The sequence below is a fragment of the Elephantulus edwardii genome, unplaced genomic scaffold, assembly GCF_000299155.1.
Source record: "Elephantulus edwardii isolate Elephantulus edwardi_28Jun2011 unplaced genomic scaffold, EleEdw1.0 scaffold00233, whole genome shotgun sequence".
NCBI classification, from domain to species: domain Eukaryota; kingdom Metazoa; phylum Chordata; class Mammalia; order Macroscelidea; family Macroscelididae; genus Elephantulus; species Elephantulus edwardii.
The window spans coordinates 4,242,299-4,259,802 of record NW_006399983.1 but is presented as its reverse complement, the minus strand read 5'-3'; the positions used below and the strand labels follow the sequence as shown (position 1 = coordinate 4,259,802).

The window sequence follows — 17,504 nt, the reverse complement described above, 5'->3', positions numbered from 1 at the left end:
TTAAGCTTTCTTGGTTTCTGTGATTCCAGACACGTCGACTGCTGACATTTTTTCCTTTTGACCAGTGTCTCTTAAGTTTAGTTGTACTGTCTCCAAGGAATTAATTAATTGCATTAACCAATTATAATTAATGTTATAAAACAGAACGTCTGCGAGTGATTGAGTAAAACTTAATGTTGTTGTTGTTACGTGTTGTCGAGTTGCCTGTAACTTATAGTGACCCTTGTACAACAGTCCTAAACCCAGCTCTATCCTGTGTCAATCTTACTGTCTCTGATGTGCCTATCCATATTACCCCAGTCACTGAATCAATACATCTTATCGAGGCCCTCCTCTCTTGTGCTCTCTCCACCCTCCCAAGCATGGCGTTCCTCTCCAAGAACTGGTCCCACCTTGCAATATGTCCGAAGTATATCAGACGAAGCTTCAGAATCCTTGCCTCCAAGGAGCAGCCTGGTTTCACTCTCTCCAGCATGAACCTGTTTGTTCTCCTAGAAGTCCATGGTATATTCAATACTCTTCTCCAGCACCATAAATCAAAGGTATAATTTCTCCTATCATCCCTAGTCACTGTCCAACTCTCTGATGCATAACAAGTAAATGCAAAGACTGTATCAGGCACTCCTTAGTCTCCAGACTGACATCACTGCTCTTTAGTACTTTGGAGAGGTCTCTGACAGCAGACTTTCGCAACACAATTTGTCTTTTAATTTCCTGGCTGCTGGTACCAAGAGTGTTGATTGTGGAGGCAAACAAACAAAATCTGTTAGCAATCTCAATCTCTTCACCATCTATCATGATGCTGCCAACTGGCCCAGTGGTAAGAATCATTGTTTTCTTGATGTTGAACTTCAATTCATATTGAAGGCTGCAGTCCTTAACCCTCTGCAGAAAGCGCTTCAGGTCCTCCTCAGTTTCAGCAAGTATAATGCAGATTGTTGACGAGTCTTCCTCCAATCCTGATGCCACATTTATCTTCATAGAACGCACTCTCACAGATGACCTGTTCTGCATATAGATTGAAAAGATATGGAGATAGGACACATCCCTGGTGTACACACTTCCCAATTCTGAACCATGCAGTATTTCTTTGCTCTGTTCTTATAACTGCCTCCTGGTCCAAGTATAGGTTTCACATTATCACAATCAAGTGTTTTGGGACAGCCACAGTTTGTTGTGATCTGCACAGTCAAATGCCTTTGCATAGTCAACGAAACACAGATAGACATTAGTTTTGTACACTTTCACACAAATAAAATGAAAATGAGGCTTCTCCTATACAATAAGGGCATGACGAGCGACAGTGTCACCAAAGAAAGGGAACACAGAAGAAACACAGTGAAGTAAGTGGTCTTGAAACATCAGAATCTTCCTGTAAGTATGAAGAGTATGGTTATTATAAGGGTGTTGTAGTAGTTAACGTAGTTAAGGTCACAAGACAAAATATGTATGAATGGTTGAATGGAAAACAAATTTGCTGTGTAAATTTTCACTCAAACAACAATTGTTTTTTAGAGACATAAACTATTGCTATAATCTTTCTGTATGTCACTCCCATCAGTTGGGACCGCCTTTTGGTTGGCCCTTCATTGGATTTCCGCAACTATAAATTGCACGGGAGGAGATTGCCCATCTCACTTCTGCAGAGCCACTGGTGGACTTCCAACTCCCACAGAGTCCCAGCCTTTCAGTCCACAGTACAACTCCCTATGAATTAGGCCACCAGAGCTTCTTAGGAAAGAGAGAATAGTGGCCAGATCCAGGGTAGTGGCAGTAAAAGGGAGAAAAAAGAAGATGAATTGTGGATCTATTTTGAAAAGTGGAACTGTTTGGATTTGCTAATGAATTGAAAGAAAGTGTGAGAAAAAGAGACCATTAGTTCCTATTTGCTTCTTTCTATGCAATATGGTGACTATTTGTCATTTTTGTCATATTATGCGAGCTTGTGTGTTGCTGCGATGCTGAGAGATATGCTACTGGCATTTTAAATATCAGCAGAACCATCCATTTAGCAGTGGAACTTTCAGGCTAAGGCAGACTAGGTAGAAAGGCCTGACAATCTAATCTCCTTTTGTAAAGGAGTCTACAAAAACCCTCAGGATCACAACAGACTACTGTCTGACACAGGGCTAGAAAAGGGGCACCCACCAGGCTGGACTCCAATACACAGGACCTCCAGTAATGGACTCAAATGACAACTACAACAACAGGTAAGGTAGAGAAACTCAGTTATCAAGAACTTGAGTACTCTGTTCCCCATGGCACAGCTAGTTACAGGAAAGCACCTGTCATATTTTCCAGTATGCAGGGAACACTGATACAAATGAGTCTTACTTCCTTGGCGGCAGAAGTACCTAGAATTCATAGCTATGCAGTTTTCAATAACTTGATAAACATTTTAAATACATTCATTTCTACTTGCAGAGCAACCAACCAACCAACCAACCAACCAATCAACATGTTAACCAAGAATACTGATGGAGTGTTCAATTCTGTAGTGATAATAGTAGTCATAACATTATCAACAACAACAACAAACATATCCTGAGTCATTTGCATCCATTAGCAACTTTTCTTCTTTATTACCAGTCTTCAGGAATATATTACTATCACTCTCATTTTAAAGATGAAGACATGATGGTACAGAGATGATTCCCAGAACCATATGGCTATTATATAATGTAGCCACTATTTAGACCATGGTCACCTTAGGAAATGTAATCCTTGTCTGAGAACATCTTGATAATTAAGGCATAGTATCAGCACCATCCTACCTGTCCTTAATGGAGGATGTGGGTCTGCTAATTCTTTCACATCCAGTCCAGAGGGAAGGTGTTTAAGGAGACCACTCTGAGAACGGAACAGGCCCCTCCAACCATTTGAAGGATACAGTGACTGGAGTCTATCTCATATCCCACAAATACAGAAGGTGTGAGACTAGCTGGCTAGCCTCCTGACTCATGGACAGCTAGCTGTGCTGGGTGGTCAACCCTCTGAGTTTGTTTTGCATCTACTTCATTGATGTCTCTCATATCCCAAAGAGCATCATTTCCACGGGGGTGTTGGCATAGAGCTGTCTTAGATATTGCCCAAGAGGCTCATTTGAAGATGTCAAAGTGAAGAGCTAAATTCCAAGGATAAAGAGGAGAAGGTAACCTGAAGAGGACAGAGACTGATTATGAACAGATGGAGACTAAGGTGTGCCTGATCCAGGCCATGGTCTTCGCAATTACTTGCTTTGCATTAGAGAGCTAGATAATTAATAAGGATGGTAGAAGAAGAACTGATGCATTTGAATTGTGGTGCTGGAGAAGGGTACTGAATATCCCACTAGCTGCTAGGAGAACAAATAGGTACACCCAGGAGAGGGTGAAACCAGGTTTTACCTGGGAGAAGGATTCTGAAGCTTCGTCTGACATATTTTGGGCATATTGGAAGGAGGGACCAGTCCTTGGAGAGAGGCATCATGCTTGGAAGGGTGGAGGGACAGCACAACACAGGAAGACCCTGGATGAGATGGATTGATTCAATGAGTGGGGTAATGAGGGAAGGTGCATCAGAGACTATGAGGTAGAAGCAAAATATAGCAGGGTTCAGAGCTATTGGACATAGGGTTGCTGTGAGTCACTGGTGCCTCATTGGCACATACCAGCAGCAACAACAAAAAACTTATGAGAGCAACCCACTAAAGAAGGGGTTAGTTGCTAAGTCCCTCCCTGATTTCTGTCCCTGATGTTATGCGTCTGTCTGTCCACTTTCTGTCATTTTCCTCTTCATTTCTCTATTACGGTTATCCAAATGTGAAAGAAGGTTGACTGTGAAAAATGAAAAAGAAAATAGTTGCTAGCCATGTAGGTCTGTCACAGAATAAATGGAATAAAGGGAATGTAAATATAGTTTCTTTATGAATATACCTCAGGAGTCACACATGTTCCACCAGTTGGTTATGCAACATGAACTGAATGTTTGCGATAAGTTATTGTCACTTAAGAAAGGTTTACTAATTTACTGATACAGGAGAAAGATGAACAATTTCTTCTCATATGATTTATAGCCTCTGAAAACCCACTGGAGGGCCAGCTATGAGTCAGTTCTGACTTGACAGTGGTTAAGTCAGTGAATTTACTGACTGGAGAGGTCAGTGAGAGAGAAGAAGACCTTCAACAAGATGGATTGACACAGTGACCGTACCAAGGGGCTTGAGCATGTCTGAGATCATGGGGATAGTGCAGGACAGGGGAGGTTCATATATGATGTTTACAGGATCACTATGAGTTGTAGTTGTGTCAACAACACATAGGTTAGGTGCTTCAAGAGCATCTCCTTATGGGCTTGATTTTCTTATTTTTGAAGTGAAGAGACTGGACTAGGTCATCTCTCATGTCCCAGTGATTTTAAGACTCATTTCTCTGACATTTTAATAGTGCCTTATGGAGCCCGGCACCTAGTTGGCTTAAATAAATGTTTGTTTCCCTACAGAATAAACCAGGGGCAGCTGGAGTCCACCCCAAGCACTCCCAATGGAGGTCATGTGTTCTTTGGCACATTGGGGCACTGAGATGTTTTTGGTTTCAGAAGACCTTGATTCTCCCCGGTAGAACCCTGTAGGGTTCCTGAATAGAGTTGACTTCTACTCAAAAGGATCACACAAGACAGGGTCTGATGATCCCCTACCTTGTTGAGGGTGTTGAGCGCTGCCTGGGCCGCCGTGAGGGCTGGCTCTGCTTTGGCCAGGTCTTCCTCACAGTCCTTCTGCTTCTGTTTAACCTCGAGCATGATGAGCGCCACCTTCCGTTCCTCCTCATCTGCAATGGCTTTCTCCTTGCTCACTTTGTCAGTCTCCACGCCTACCACTTGAATCAATTTGTCTGCATCTTCATTCTTCTGCTTCAGCTCCACTTCCTGGGTGGCCAGCTTGGCTTTGAGATCGTCCACCTGGGTCAGAGAAGAACAGGGTCATCAGCAGTAGTGACCGGTGGGATAAGGAATGACTCAGGACCATGCCTGGTGACCTGAGAAAGGAAAGGTAGGTTCGGCTCCCTCTTCCTTCTCTAGGAAATGTGTGGGAGAGTCTAAACTCACATCCTGAACTTTCTCCTCAATTCTCAAATCACTTAGATGGTTTCTCACTACCATCAGTGTTTTATGTGTTAAAAGTCTCACATCCATTTCAATACTACTAGCATAATACTCTGAATACCTCAGATCTTCAATGAAAATCTGTCATTGGTTAATTGTGCTTCTACAGTAAGTTTCTACTCTGCATTCTTACAAGACATAGATGACCACAATGAATTAGGACAAGAAGAATCTCCATGGTCCAGGCCAGTGGGCTCCCATGGAGTCTCTGTAGACTACATAGGTAGGATGGTACATAGCATCAATAATGCATGCAATGATGGGGCTACCTGGGGGACCATCAAGTCAGTGTAGAGCTGTGGTTCTCTGAGTGTTGTCTGTGGCCCAGTAGCACCCAAATTACCTGGAAACTTGTTTAAAAACTCCATTGCTGTCAAGTTGATTTCTGCTCATAGGGACCCTATAGGACAGAGTAAAAAATGCCCCACAGGGTTTATAGGGTTTTTACTGTTTACTGGAACTGACTGCCATATCTTTCTCCTTGGGAATAGTCAGTGGGTATGAACTACTGATTGTTTGTCTTGAAGTCCACTGTTCAGCCACTGTTCCACTAGGGATCCTGGGAACTTTAAAGAAAGGCAAACCTCATGCTTAATCATGCTGTAAGGTGTAGCGCTGCTCACTCAAAAGTTGTCATGGCACATGAAGAAATGCTCCAAATCACTGGCAGTAAGAGAGATGCAAATCAAAACGACAATGATAAAGAGACCATAACCAACATCCAAGCAGATATATGCACACCCATATTTATCACGGCTTTTGTTCACAATAGCAAGGAGTTGGAAACAACCTAAGTGCCCATCAACAAAAGAATGGATAGAGAAGCTGTGGTATATTCACACAATGGAATACTACACTGCATTGAAAAACAAGGAACTTATGCAATATTATCCAAAATGGGTGACCCTGGAGGACATTATGCTGAGTGAAATATCTCAGTCACAAAAGGACAAACACTGCATAATGTCACTGTTGTAGAATGGAACTGACATCAAGGATGGGATAAGAATGAGAAAAATTGGATGAATTATGCATACTGCATTGAAACCGATGAGGGAGAGAACAGGTTAAATGAGATATATGATAGGGTATTATGGTTATCACAAAAGTCCAGAATGAAGGTCGCCTAGTTGAGTGTACTCGGGGTGGGGCCAGGGGTGGGAATGTATAGCAATGAAGGAACTTTTCTTTTACTTTTCAAAGATAAGAGCAAACTGGGGGGGGGAGGGGTGGAAAGGTAGAAAAATGCAACAATGAATGAATGGAGATCCAAAAATCTCTGTAAATTGTTCATTAAAATTAAGGAAAAAAACCCAACAACCCAAAAAACAAAAACCACAATGAGATACCATCTCACCTCAGTAGCAGTGGCAAAGTTAAACAGAACAGCAAGTAATAAATGTTGGAGAGGATGTTGAGAGATAGGAACTCTTATACACTCTTGGTAGGATTATAAAATGGTACCATCACTTTGGAAGGCAGTTTGGTGTTTCCTCAAAAAGCTGAACAAAAATTTCATATGACCCAGCTATTCCATTCTTGGAATTTACCCCAAGAAAATTAGAACCAAGGCACGAACAGAGACTTGTAGACCAATGTTCAAAACAGCATTCTTCACCATCGCAAGAACATGGAAACAGCCCAAATGTCCAACCACAATCGAATGGATTGAGAAATTATGGTACATTCACATAATGGAATACTGTACAGCACACAGGAGCAATAATTTTGAAAATGACTTCCTAACTTGGGAGAGTCTGGAAAACATATACTAAGTGAAATAACTCATTCACATAAGGACAAATACTGGATAAGACCATTATTGTAGAAATAGATACTTATTAAAATGTGTATTACTTTCTGGGGGGTAGAAGCAGAGTGGTGAGGATAGGCTGGGGTAATCATAAGGTTGCCCAATTTGATGCGTAGGGGGGAGGGATGGGTAAAGGAAATGGGAAAGAGCCAGTGTGAAAAACCATGTATACGAGGGGAGCTCTGGTGGCCTAGTGGCAAGAAGCTGCAACTACAATCCCAGAGGCTCGTGGTTCGAAGCCACCAGATGCTCTACCGGGAAAAGGAGGGACAATCTCCTCCTGTACCAGTCAGATCTGATTTGACGGTACACTCACACAAAAAATAAAAAAATTAAAAAGAAAAACCATGTATACGAGCTTTGTAAGCAAACCAGTATAAAATAAAAATTTTATTTAAAAAATTGTTATGGAGTCAAATATTGCCAGTAGATGGAATGCATTAGATGCTCAACAAGAGAAAGATAAATCGTCTCCTCTCATAAAGATTTACCGCCTCAGAGTTTGGTGTTTCCTCAGAAAGTTGAACATAGAAATTCCGTATGACCCAGATATTCTAATGCTTGGAATATACCCCGAGAAAATAAGAACTGAGACACAAACAGAGACTTGTACACCAATATTCAGAGCGGTGTTATTCACCATTGCAAGAACATGGAAACAGCTTTAATGTCCAACCACAATCAAATGGATTGATAAATCATGGTACATTCACATGATGGCATACTATGCAGCACACAGGAGCAATCAATGATTTTGTAAACCACTACCTAACTTGGGAGGGACTGGAGAGTATTATGCTAAGTGAACTAACTCAGTCCCATAAAGACAAATAGTGTATAAGACCATTACTGTAAAAATAGTAACTGGTAAAACAATTATGAGGATCTAAAGGGGGGAGGAACAGAGGGGTGGGCTTGGGAGGGGGTAATCATGGGGTTGCATGGTTTGATGGGTGGAGGAGGGATCGGTTGGGGAGGTGGGGGGATCCAATGTGAGGGGCAATGTGTATGAACTTTGTACATAAACCAGTGTAAACTAAAAAAAAAAAAAAAGAATTGCAAGAAATAAAAAAAAAATTAAAACATTTTAAAATGTTTTAAAAAAGTATTTACTGCCTCAGAACCTCAATGGAGGGCTACTTGGAGTTGATGCAAGTGGTCTGAGTTTGACCTCAGACCTGGGTAGTTCCTGGGTGGTGCAGTGGTTAATGTTCTTGGCTGTTGACTGAAAGATTGTAGATTTCAGTCCAAAGAAAGGCCTGGAAAGCCATTAAAAAATATCCAGTTATTGAAACTATGGTCTTTATATAGAGAGTGGAATATTAGTACTCAGTCATCAAAAGAGGAAGTTTTCATAGATGCTACACCATGGATGAACTCTGAATACACCAAGATGAGGCAAGTCAGTCAATTTCCAAAGAATAAAGATTCAATGATCTCATTTATGTAAATATCTACCATAGGCAGGTGTATAGCATTGACAGTTCATTAACCGTTACCAGGGGCAGGAAGGAGAGAAGGGGAAGAAAGAAACAATAGTTAGGACAAAGTATCTATGCTGAAAGTGATGAAAAAATTTGGGATAAGGATGATGAAGATAAACAATGTCATTGATCATGTTAAGAGTTTGCAATTCAAAAAAGGGGGGATGTTTTGTTATAATACATGTAAAACAGGAAAAATGAATAAAAAACACCCCCACACACTGAAACTAGGGTTGGTATATCACTTCAACTCCAAGTAAACTCCATGCCAACTGGTACCCCATGCTCAAGGAACTAGAAATTCTGGGGTGGGGCCCAGTAATCTCTGCTTTAACAAGCCTTCCAGCAGATGCTGCTGCCCACCTCCAAGTGACAGCCTAGTGCTTTGGTCCTTCCAAATGCAAAGACTCAGAAGGATTTCTTTCTGGGATGTGAAAAGGTCATTTGTATTTGCAACACGGCCCATAAAGTTTGCATTCCAGGATGACCTCCTGACTCTCATTTCTCCATATTCTATTTCATGAAGATTGCTCCAGAGCTCCTAGAACAAGTCAAACAGATTCAGTGCTTTATGATGCAAAATGCATAAGAGGGAAATAAAACTGAGGCTTAGACGCTGCTGATAATTCCCTTTTCATGGCAGATCAAAAGAAAAAAAGAAAAAAAGGGGAGGAAAAAAAGAATGCTCCTTAATTTTGTGTATTCATAGAAACTGGAGACTGTGTTAACCTCAAATGGACGCCTGCTCCCTGGAACTCATCTTATATTTACATGTTGGAAGGTTAATCCATTTCCATCTCCCGTTGTTCAGCTGCAGAGAGTTATTTCTACAAGGACAAAGATGCAATTGTAAATCAAAATGATTGAGGCACATAATCACCCCAGTCAGCAAACACGCCAGTAACTTTTTGTTCCTTTTTAAATCTTGGGAGATTTGAGAAAATTGAAGTGGATTTTTTTTATTATTTTTTTTACTGTTATTTTGTTTGGCTGATTGCAGACAGGGCGATGACCTTAGGCCCAAGGTAAAACAATCACTGGCCCTGTGAATAGGAACTTTATAGCTAGCTCTTAAGCTGTGACTTGACGTGACAGGAGGGTCCAATCCATCAGCCTCTCCTCATAAAGCTACAGAGAAGGCACACTCAGGCCTACTTTATAGCTTTCTTGCAAGAGAACAACAAATAGAAACATTTTACATTAATACTGTCTTTTCCTTTTCCTTTATTGAGAGCACTTGAGCCACATTTTTTATTTCTCTTCATTTAAACTCTCTTAAGTATGTATAAGACGACTTGGGAGAATGTCACACACTCTGAAGACACCCTTCCTGTCAGGTCTGCTAACTCAACCAGTAGTGACCTGGTGTGGTAGATGGGAGGCCGACTGAGCGGAGTAATGACGATGGGGCACTGAGAAGTCCTGTCTAGGCATATGATGTCAGAGCGGCCAGGCTTTCCAGGGCCTTCTCTCTAAAGCTCCACAGGCTTAGTAAACCAATAGATAACATGATGATAAATGGAGAAAAGATTGAAGTTGTTAAGATTTTTATTTTCCTTGGATCCACAATCAACATCCATGGAAGCAGTATTCAAGAAATTAAGACAGGTTGTATCGGACAAATCTGTTGTCAAGGACATCTTCTTCATAACAATTAAAGAGTTTTTCTTTTACTTATCAAGGAGAAAGGTGAATTGGGGGTGGGGGTGGGCAGGGAGAAAAGTGAAACAATGAATGACTGGAAACCCTAAGTCTCTGTAAACTTTCATTAAGAATTTTTTTTTTAAAAGCAAGGATATCACTTTAAAGACTATGGGACACATGACTCAAGCCATGGGATTTTCAATCTCTTCAAATCCTTCTGAAAGGTGGACAGTAAAGGAAGACTGAAGTAGAAGTGATGTCTTTGAACTGTGCTGTGACAGAATAACATTGACTATTCCATGGGCTGTCAGAAGAAAGAAAACAATCTGTCTTAGAAAAGTACAGCCAGTTTGTTCCTAAGAAGCGAGAATGGTGAGACTTCATGTCACACACCTTGGGCATGTTAACAGGAAGTGCCAGTCTTTGGGAGGTGATATCATGCTTGGAAGGTAGAGGGCCAGAGAAGGAAAGGAAGACCCTCAAAGAAATCGACTGGTAAGTGACTGCAGAGATGCACAGTGGAGATTGTACGATTGGCACAGGACTAGACAAGGTTTTGATCTGTGATACACAGGGCCATTTTGTGTTCAAGGTGGCTTGGTGGAGCCCAACAACAACAGGAAAATGAGGTGTTAATGCAGACAAAAGTGCATGATGCTTTCACTACATTGCCTGTGAGGAGAATAATGTTTCCTCCAGCCTTTTGTGAAGGGATCCAATTGCATCTCTGGAGCAAGTATCTCCAGATAAGCAACAGTAAGGAATAATTGGATTTTCTTTCTACTCTGCCTTAGTCTGGAAATCATCACGTAACCTGCTACTCTGTATTAAATTTTATTCTTCCACAATACATATAGTAGGTGCAAATCTTATGTAGGGCACTCTGGCAGTTAGTTTAGTGCTAAGAAACTGTGCTCCAATCCTGAAGGCATGCAGTTCAAATCCACCAGCTGATCCACAGGAGAAGGAGGGGCAATCTCCTCCCATTTAGCTGACTCTGAAAACCCACTAGTGGGTCAGCTGTGGGTCGCTTCTGACTCAATGGTACACAACAACAACAAACTTAGATAGGAAGATCTGGTGGCTTAGTGGTAAGGACTGGCACTCCCAACACAAAGGTATGTGGTTCAAATCCACCAACTGCTGCTCCACAGGAGAAAGATGGGCAGTCTCTTTCTGTGCAATTTATAGCCACTGAAAACCCACAGGAGGGTCAGCTATGGGTCATTTCTGACTTAACAGTACACAATAACAACAACAACAACTTTATATCCATGTACCTGTAATCTCATTTGGGAAAACCATTTTCTTTGCAATGCTAGCGAGGCCATTCAAGTAGGTGTATTTTAAACTAATAACCTCTGAGATGTAAAAACAAGACGTTAGTCAGAAAGAAGGAAGCACAAACGGAGAAAGGGTGATGCCACATGGAGATCACCATGGAATCAAAGAAGAAAATCTGCAGGAGACAAAGATTTCTCCTCAGAGAGGATAGAGAGTGCCTTCTGCTAGGGTTGACACCCTGAATTTAGACTCCAAACCTCCTAAACTGTGAGAAAATTAATTTCTATTCCTTACAGACTTTTTCTTGTGGTATTTCTGTTATGTTGTTATGTGCTGTCTAGTTGAAACCAACTCATAGCTGAGTCTTCAGTGGGTTTTCAGAGGCTGTAAATTGCACAGGAGGAGATTACCTATTTTCTCCCACAGAGTAACTGATGGATTCGAACCACGCGCCTTTGTGTTGGCAGCAAACACTTGCTCAGCATCACAGCAACACTTGAGCCTCCACTGACAGGTGGGTGGTGGCTGTTCATGAGGGGTACTGGCTAAGAAGGAAACTGGTCTCCTGCATGGAAGTGCAGAATCACCTAAGTCAGAAAACGGCCATTTGTGCTTTCCTTGCTGCCTGCTCTAAGAAGCAGGCAGGAGCTGTACAGAGCTGAATCCTGGGTGCCGCTGTGTGAGAGAGTCAGAGCTCCTGTTCCATCTCCCTCTTCCTGCAAACCCTCCACGACAGAAAGATCAGCAGTTTTGAGAACGTAAGCGGGCAGGAGATACGACAGGGCCTGGAGAGGATGCAGAATGCTCTGAGAGCACTTGAAGAGGGGAAGAAAAGAAGCAGAGAAGGATTTAAAAAAGAAATCTAGTAGCAAAGCATTGGGAGACTATAACTGAGCTACTTTCTACAAGAAGAGATGCCATGTTTTCAGTGCAAAGGTGTCTGCCAGGTATACTGCAAGGCTCTGGATTTAGGGACGACATACCTCACAGATTGATCCTATAAATGGACCTCTATGGAAAAGTTCTGAACATTACACAAACAGAAAAAGAGTAGTGTTACAGATAATTTGTTGTTGTTATATGTTGTTGTGTATATACCATTGAGTCGCCTGCAACTCATAGCGACCCTATCTACAAAGGCTCTGAACCCTGCCCTATCCTGAGCCAGTCACAGCAACTCCCACATACTTACCACCATTACTCTAGTTACTCTGTCAATCCATCATATCTACAGATAATTTAGACATGCCATTTCCCAGGTAATTTGCACATGCCATTCCCCAGAACACATTCGGTCTAAACAGATCTCATGCTGCCTGAAGATAAACAAATAAAACATGTAAAGGCTTTAGAAAAATGAAGAACAAAAAGGGCTAAGAGAAAGAACATGGCTCTGAAAACAAATTTGTATTGGACCCAGAAAAACATTCAGAAAGATGTTCAGCATCACAGTAAGATGGTGCCTGTGTAAGAGCTGCATGCAGAAAAACCAATAAGACGTGTTGAAAATGGAAAAGAGCAAAATAAAACAGGGTAGTTAGGAAATTAAAACTGTAATAATCATATGCAATGCAAGCATAAGAAGCAGAGCAATCAAACACAATATTAAATTAATATTAGAAAAGGGATCTTCTAAGAATCAAATCCCTATGCACATCCAAAAACGTCTCCAACAGGGTAAAAGGGAAGCCACAGACTGGGAAAAAGTATCTGGTAATGCAATGTCAGATAAGGGACTTATATCTAGAATTTATAGAATACTGAAACACCACAACAAGATAAAAGAAAATAACCCAGTTGAAAAATGGGCACAGGATATGAACAGACACTTCACCAAAGAAGACATTCAGATGGCCAACAAACACATGAAGAAATGTTCAAAATCCCTAGCTCTAAGAGAGATACAAATCAAAACAACTATGAGATATCATCTCAACCCAGTCAGAATAGCAAAATTCAACAGAACAGCAAACAGTAAATGCTGGCGAGGTTGTGGAGAAACTGGAACCCTTATTCACTGTTGGTGGAAGTGTAAAATGGTGTAACCACTATTGAAGGCTGTATGGCACTTTCTCAAAAAGTTGGAGATAGAAGTACTATTTGACTCAGCAATTCTACTACTGGGAATATACTCCAAAGAAACCAGAACTGCCACCCAAGCAGATTTATGCACACCCATGTTTACTGCAGCTTTGTTGACGATAGCAAAAAGTTGGAAACAACCCAAGTGCTGATCAACAAACAAATGGATAGAGAAGCTGTGGTATATTCACACAATGGAATACTATGCTGCATTGAAAAACAAGGAACTCATCCAATATTATAGAAAATGGGTGCCACTATGGTCATAGGACATTATCTCAGTCACAAAAGGACAAATACTGTATAATGCCACTGTTGTAAAACTGACTGGACTGACATTGGGATTGGGGGAACCTAAGAAAAGAGGGGATAAATAATGTATACTGCATTAAAACAGATGAGGGAGAGAACTGTTTAAAAGGAATATAAGATTAAGTATTATTTTCATGACAAGGTTACAGAAAAAGAAATGCATATTAAAGTGGACTGTGGACTAGGGGGATTGTAGAACAATGAAAGAATTTTTTTTCTTCAAAGAGAAAAACAAACAGGGGGAGGGGTGGGCAGGGAGGAAAATGTGCACAATGAATGACTGGGGAAAAATTAAATGCAAAGAATATGGTGTAAAAAATATATATGTTCATTAAAATATCATTAATAAAAATTAATTAAAAAAAGAAAAGGTAAATTTGAAAGTTTCTCCTAGGATATACAGAAAAAGACCAAAAAGATGAAAACAACGAGAAAGAACAAAATTGTTAAGAATAATCCATCATCTTATTCCTACTCCTGGAGGAGAGGCCGAATGAAATGAGACAGAACCATGTAATATAGGGGAAATTTCCCACAAAGGGAAAGGCATGGGCTTACTAAATGAATATACATCCATCAGACACATTACAACTTTAAGTCAAGAAACTCAAATGGAGAGAAAGGACAGGTCAGGAGAAGAAAGTTTAATAGAATTATTCCAAAGGCAAAGTTCTTGAAAATGAGAATGAAGATAAGGCTTAGTTATCTACATAAACACATGATGTCAAGAATGAAGTTGAACACTGTTTTCGTTTAATTGTGAGAATTCATGACATGTTACCACCTTAGTGTGAGAAGCAGGCTGTGCTGTCGGTACAAAGAGTAGAAAGCGGTCATCTGATGACTGATGCCCACAAATACAAATTATTAGTGCAACTAATTAATTACAAAGTCTGATCAATTTCCTTATTATATAGGAATATATGTGTGTGTATATATATATATATATGCCTTTACTTTCACCTATTGGAAGCAGGAGTGGCATCCACTTCCTAAACCACATGCCTCTGGAAACTCTGTGAACATTGATAAATGGCGTGCTTAACTTGACAGCAAACAATAACCACCACCACCTTCAACTGACTTATCTACTGGTTAATTTTTACTTCTCTCTCCCTCCCTTCTCATCCCTAGCAACTATTCGTGTGCTAATTTCTGCAAGAGGATCATTCATTGTCTCTTCCTAGGCTCTCTTAGTCTGGTAGCTTTGTGGAAACTTATCTACCATCTGTGGCTCTGTTGGTATTTAAAACTTGTTGGCAATGCATGATAGAGGCGTAACTACCAACATCAGGTAGTTGTTGGGTTCTGTCAAGTTGAAACTGACCCTCAGTGGCTTTTCAGAAGCAGTAAATCACACTGGAGGAGACTGGCCCTCTCTCTCCTGCAGAGCAGCTGGTGGATTCAAGTCACATACCTGTGGGTCGACAGGTACAGCTCCTTACCACTAGGCAACCAGAGCTCCCCACCAACACCACAGCAACATACAAACCAAACTGTAAGACTAACTGACAGACAGGTTATAGAGAAGAGAAACAAGAGCTGGTAAACTGGAAGAAAGGAGAAGTGTTCCAGACCGGAAAGTGAAGATACACACTCTTGATAGGAGAGTTCCGCCTCAATCTTGGGCACTGCTTCTAATGACATGGGGACCAGTATCATACTGCTTCCAAGGACACTGGGATTTGAACACTATTCAAAGAGTTCGAGCTGACGGTGATCTGGATTGCAATTCCAGTTCATGGGTAAGGGGCTTCTCCCACATCCTGTAAGACCCCTGCAGGCATGAGAGCGACTGAAGGGACTCTACTCACCTGAGCAGAGGTGCTGTGCAGCTTCAGCAGCCCATTCTCAAGCCGTTCCATCTTGGCCCTGAGTGCCTTTCCGTTGCTGCGCAGCAAACTCTGGTAGAGTCTGATGAACTCCAGGAAGGATTTGGGAGTTGTGTAGTTGTAGCGCTGCTCATTGCTCAGATAAGACTGGGATGTTTGGTTGACACTTGTGTGGACAAAAGCCATGAACTTGCTGATTGACTGCTTCACTGTGGGCTGAAATCAAAAGCAAGAAGAGCTAATCGTACTGTGAAAATGTGATATGACTACTTTACCCCACTCTCTGCTTTCCCAGGGAGAAAGCTGTGCTCTGACTACTCTATCAAAGCTTCACCTTTCACTCTGAGAAGGTGGATGTGAAACTCCTCATATACTGAGATGGGGAAGGTCTTAAGCAGAATTTGCTTTCCCTTCTCACCTCAATGTTTTCTGTGTTTTGCAAGAAACGCAGACTGACAGACTCCAACGCTTGCTGAGGCCACTCATGGAACCAGTTGATGGCTGTGCAGTTGACAATCGCTGGGAATTTCCTGCTGCGGATTCTCAACTTATTCCCCACTGGGGAGAAACACAGAGTCACCTGGAAAGCCAGAGAGTGGGGAGAGTCAAGAAGTTGTTGGCACAAAGGTCATCAGAGAGATGGGCATGGTTTTGGATTTCTTCATCTCCCAGAAAATTAGAGGGCACACTCAACAGTGACAACATTTATGAAGGAACCTCTCCGGTCAAGAAACCAAGCCTTCTGGGATTACACAATGCAAGGAGGAGGGAGGCCACCACCAAAAACCATATGAGAACGGCATCCTTGCAGTGGAGTTCAGGATGACAAGGACTATATGGCCAGCACTGTACCTCCATCACCTCTCCCAAGACAATCAGGAAGGGAAGTTGTGTCTCGAAAATTGCTAGAGGTCCCACCAACCATTGCTGGTGATGGTCTGCCATGGGTAGCAAATCCTTTACCTTCAGTTGTCGTCGGACCCGATCTATAAAGAATTTCCAGCAGTTCTCTCTGCTGTCAACGAGATCTTGGCTCTTGACTTCGTTCCTCACGTTGCTTATGATGTTTTCAACTTCATCATCTGAGTAGAGATCTGGGATCTCCCCTGTTGAGGACAAGAAGCACAGAAAGGACAAGACTTGCATGTTGCTGCGGGATACAATCTGATAAAGGAGATCATTCTACTTTGAGCTCAAGCTGTTTGCTTTTTTTCAGGTCACGTTTCACCATTATTCCTGGTGAAACAGAATACAGGATGCACATTAATGAAGCATAGCAGGACGCAGGCATTTATCTTGTCATGGAGTCAGCAGCTGGTAGCACCAAATAAAATTTGTTGCTATTGAGTCTATACTGATTCACAGTAACCCTACAGATGTCTCTTAAACGTCTGAAAATGTACTTAATTTCACTTGTCACAAGAAAATTGTATAAAGCCTTCAATTGTCTTCTTTTTCTTAACATTTATTCAGTGACTACTATCCTAATGGTACTTATAGAAATTGTGCTCCTATGGAGGAAAACACTTAGCAGGAGAAGGAAAATGGATCTAAAATAGCTGTAAGACTATGGATGTAATGAGACATGACAGACATACAGATTAGTCCATATATGAAAGGGAGGGAGCAGCTATCACTCTATTTAGAGAAGAAAGGGAGAGAACACAATAGTTGCATGGAATGTGGTGTAAAACAACTAACTGCTTCCCTACCTGCCCTGCCCAAATTCATTGCCATCATGTTAGAACCTACTCATAGCTCACTCTTTAGTGAATTTTCAAATTCATGAAGGGAAGTATAAATTATTCATACAAAACATAGACAATCTGGATGTAGACAACAAAGAATATGGTTGGATCCTTATTTATATTGCTCAGCTGCATAAATTTCAAAATCAATCAATGATTTAAATAT

At 41.3% G+C, this 17,504-nt stretch overlaps 1 protein-coding gene across 1 annotated transcript in view; it reads right to left on the bottom strand.

Moving 5' to 3' along the window:
* The window catches only part of DNAH9 (dynein, axonemal, heavy chain 9), a 623,295-nt gene that overhangs the window by 228,339 nt on the left and 377,452 nt on the right, over window positions 1–17,504 (bottom strand). Inside the window, 4 exon segments of the mRNA XM_006898570.1 lie at window positions 4,675–4,935; window positions 15,573–15,806; window positions 16,009–16,170; window positions 16,554–16,696. Coding sequence (XP_006898632.1) covers window positions 4,675–4,935; window positions 15,573–15,806; window positions 16,009–16,170; window positions 16,554–16,696 — 800 coding nt within the window.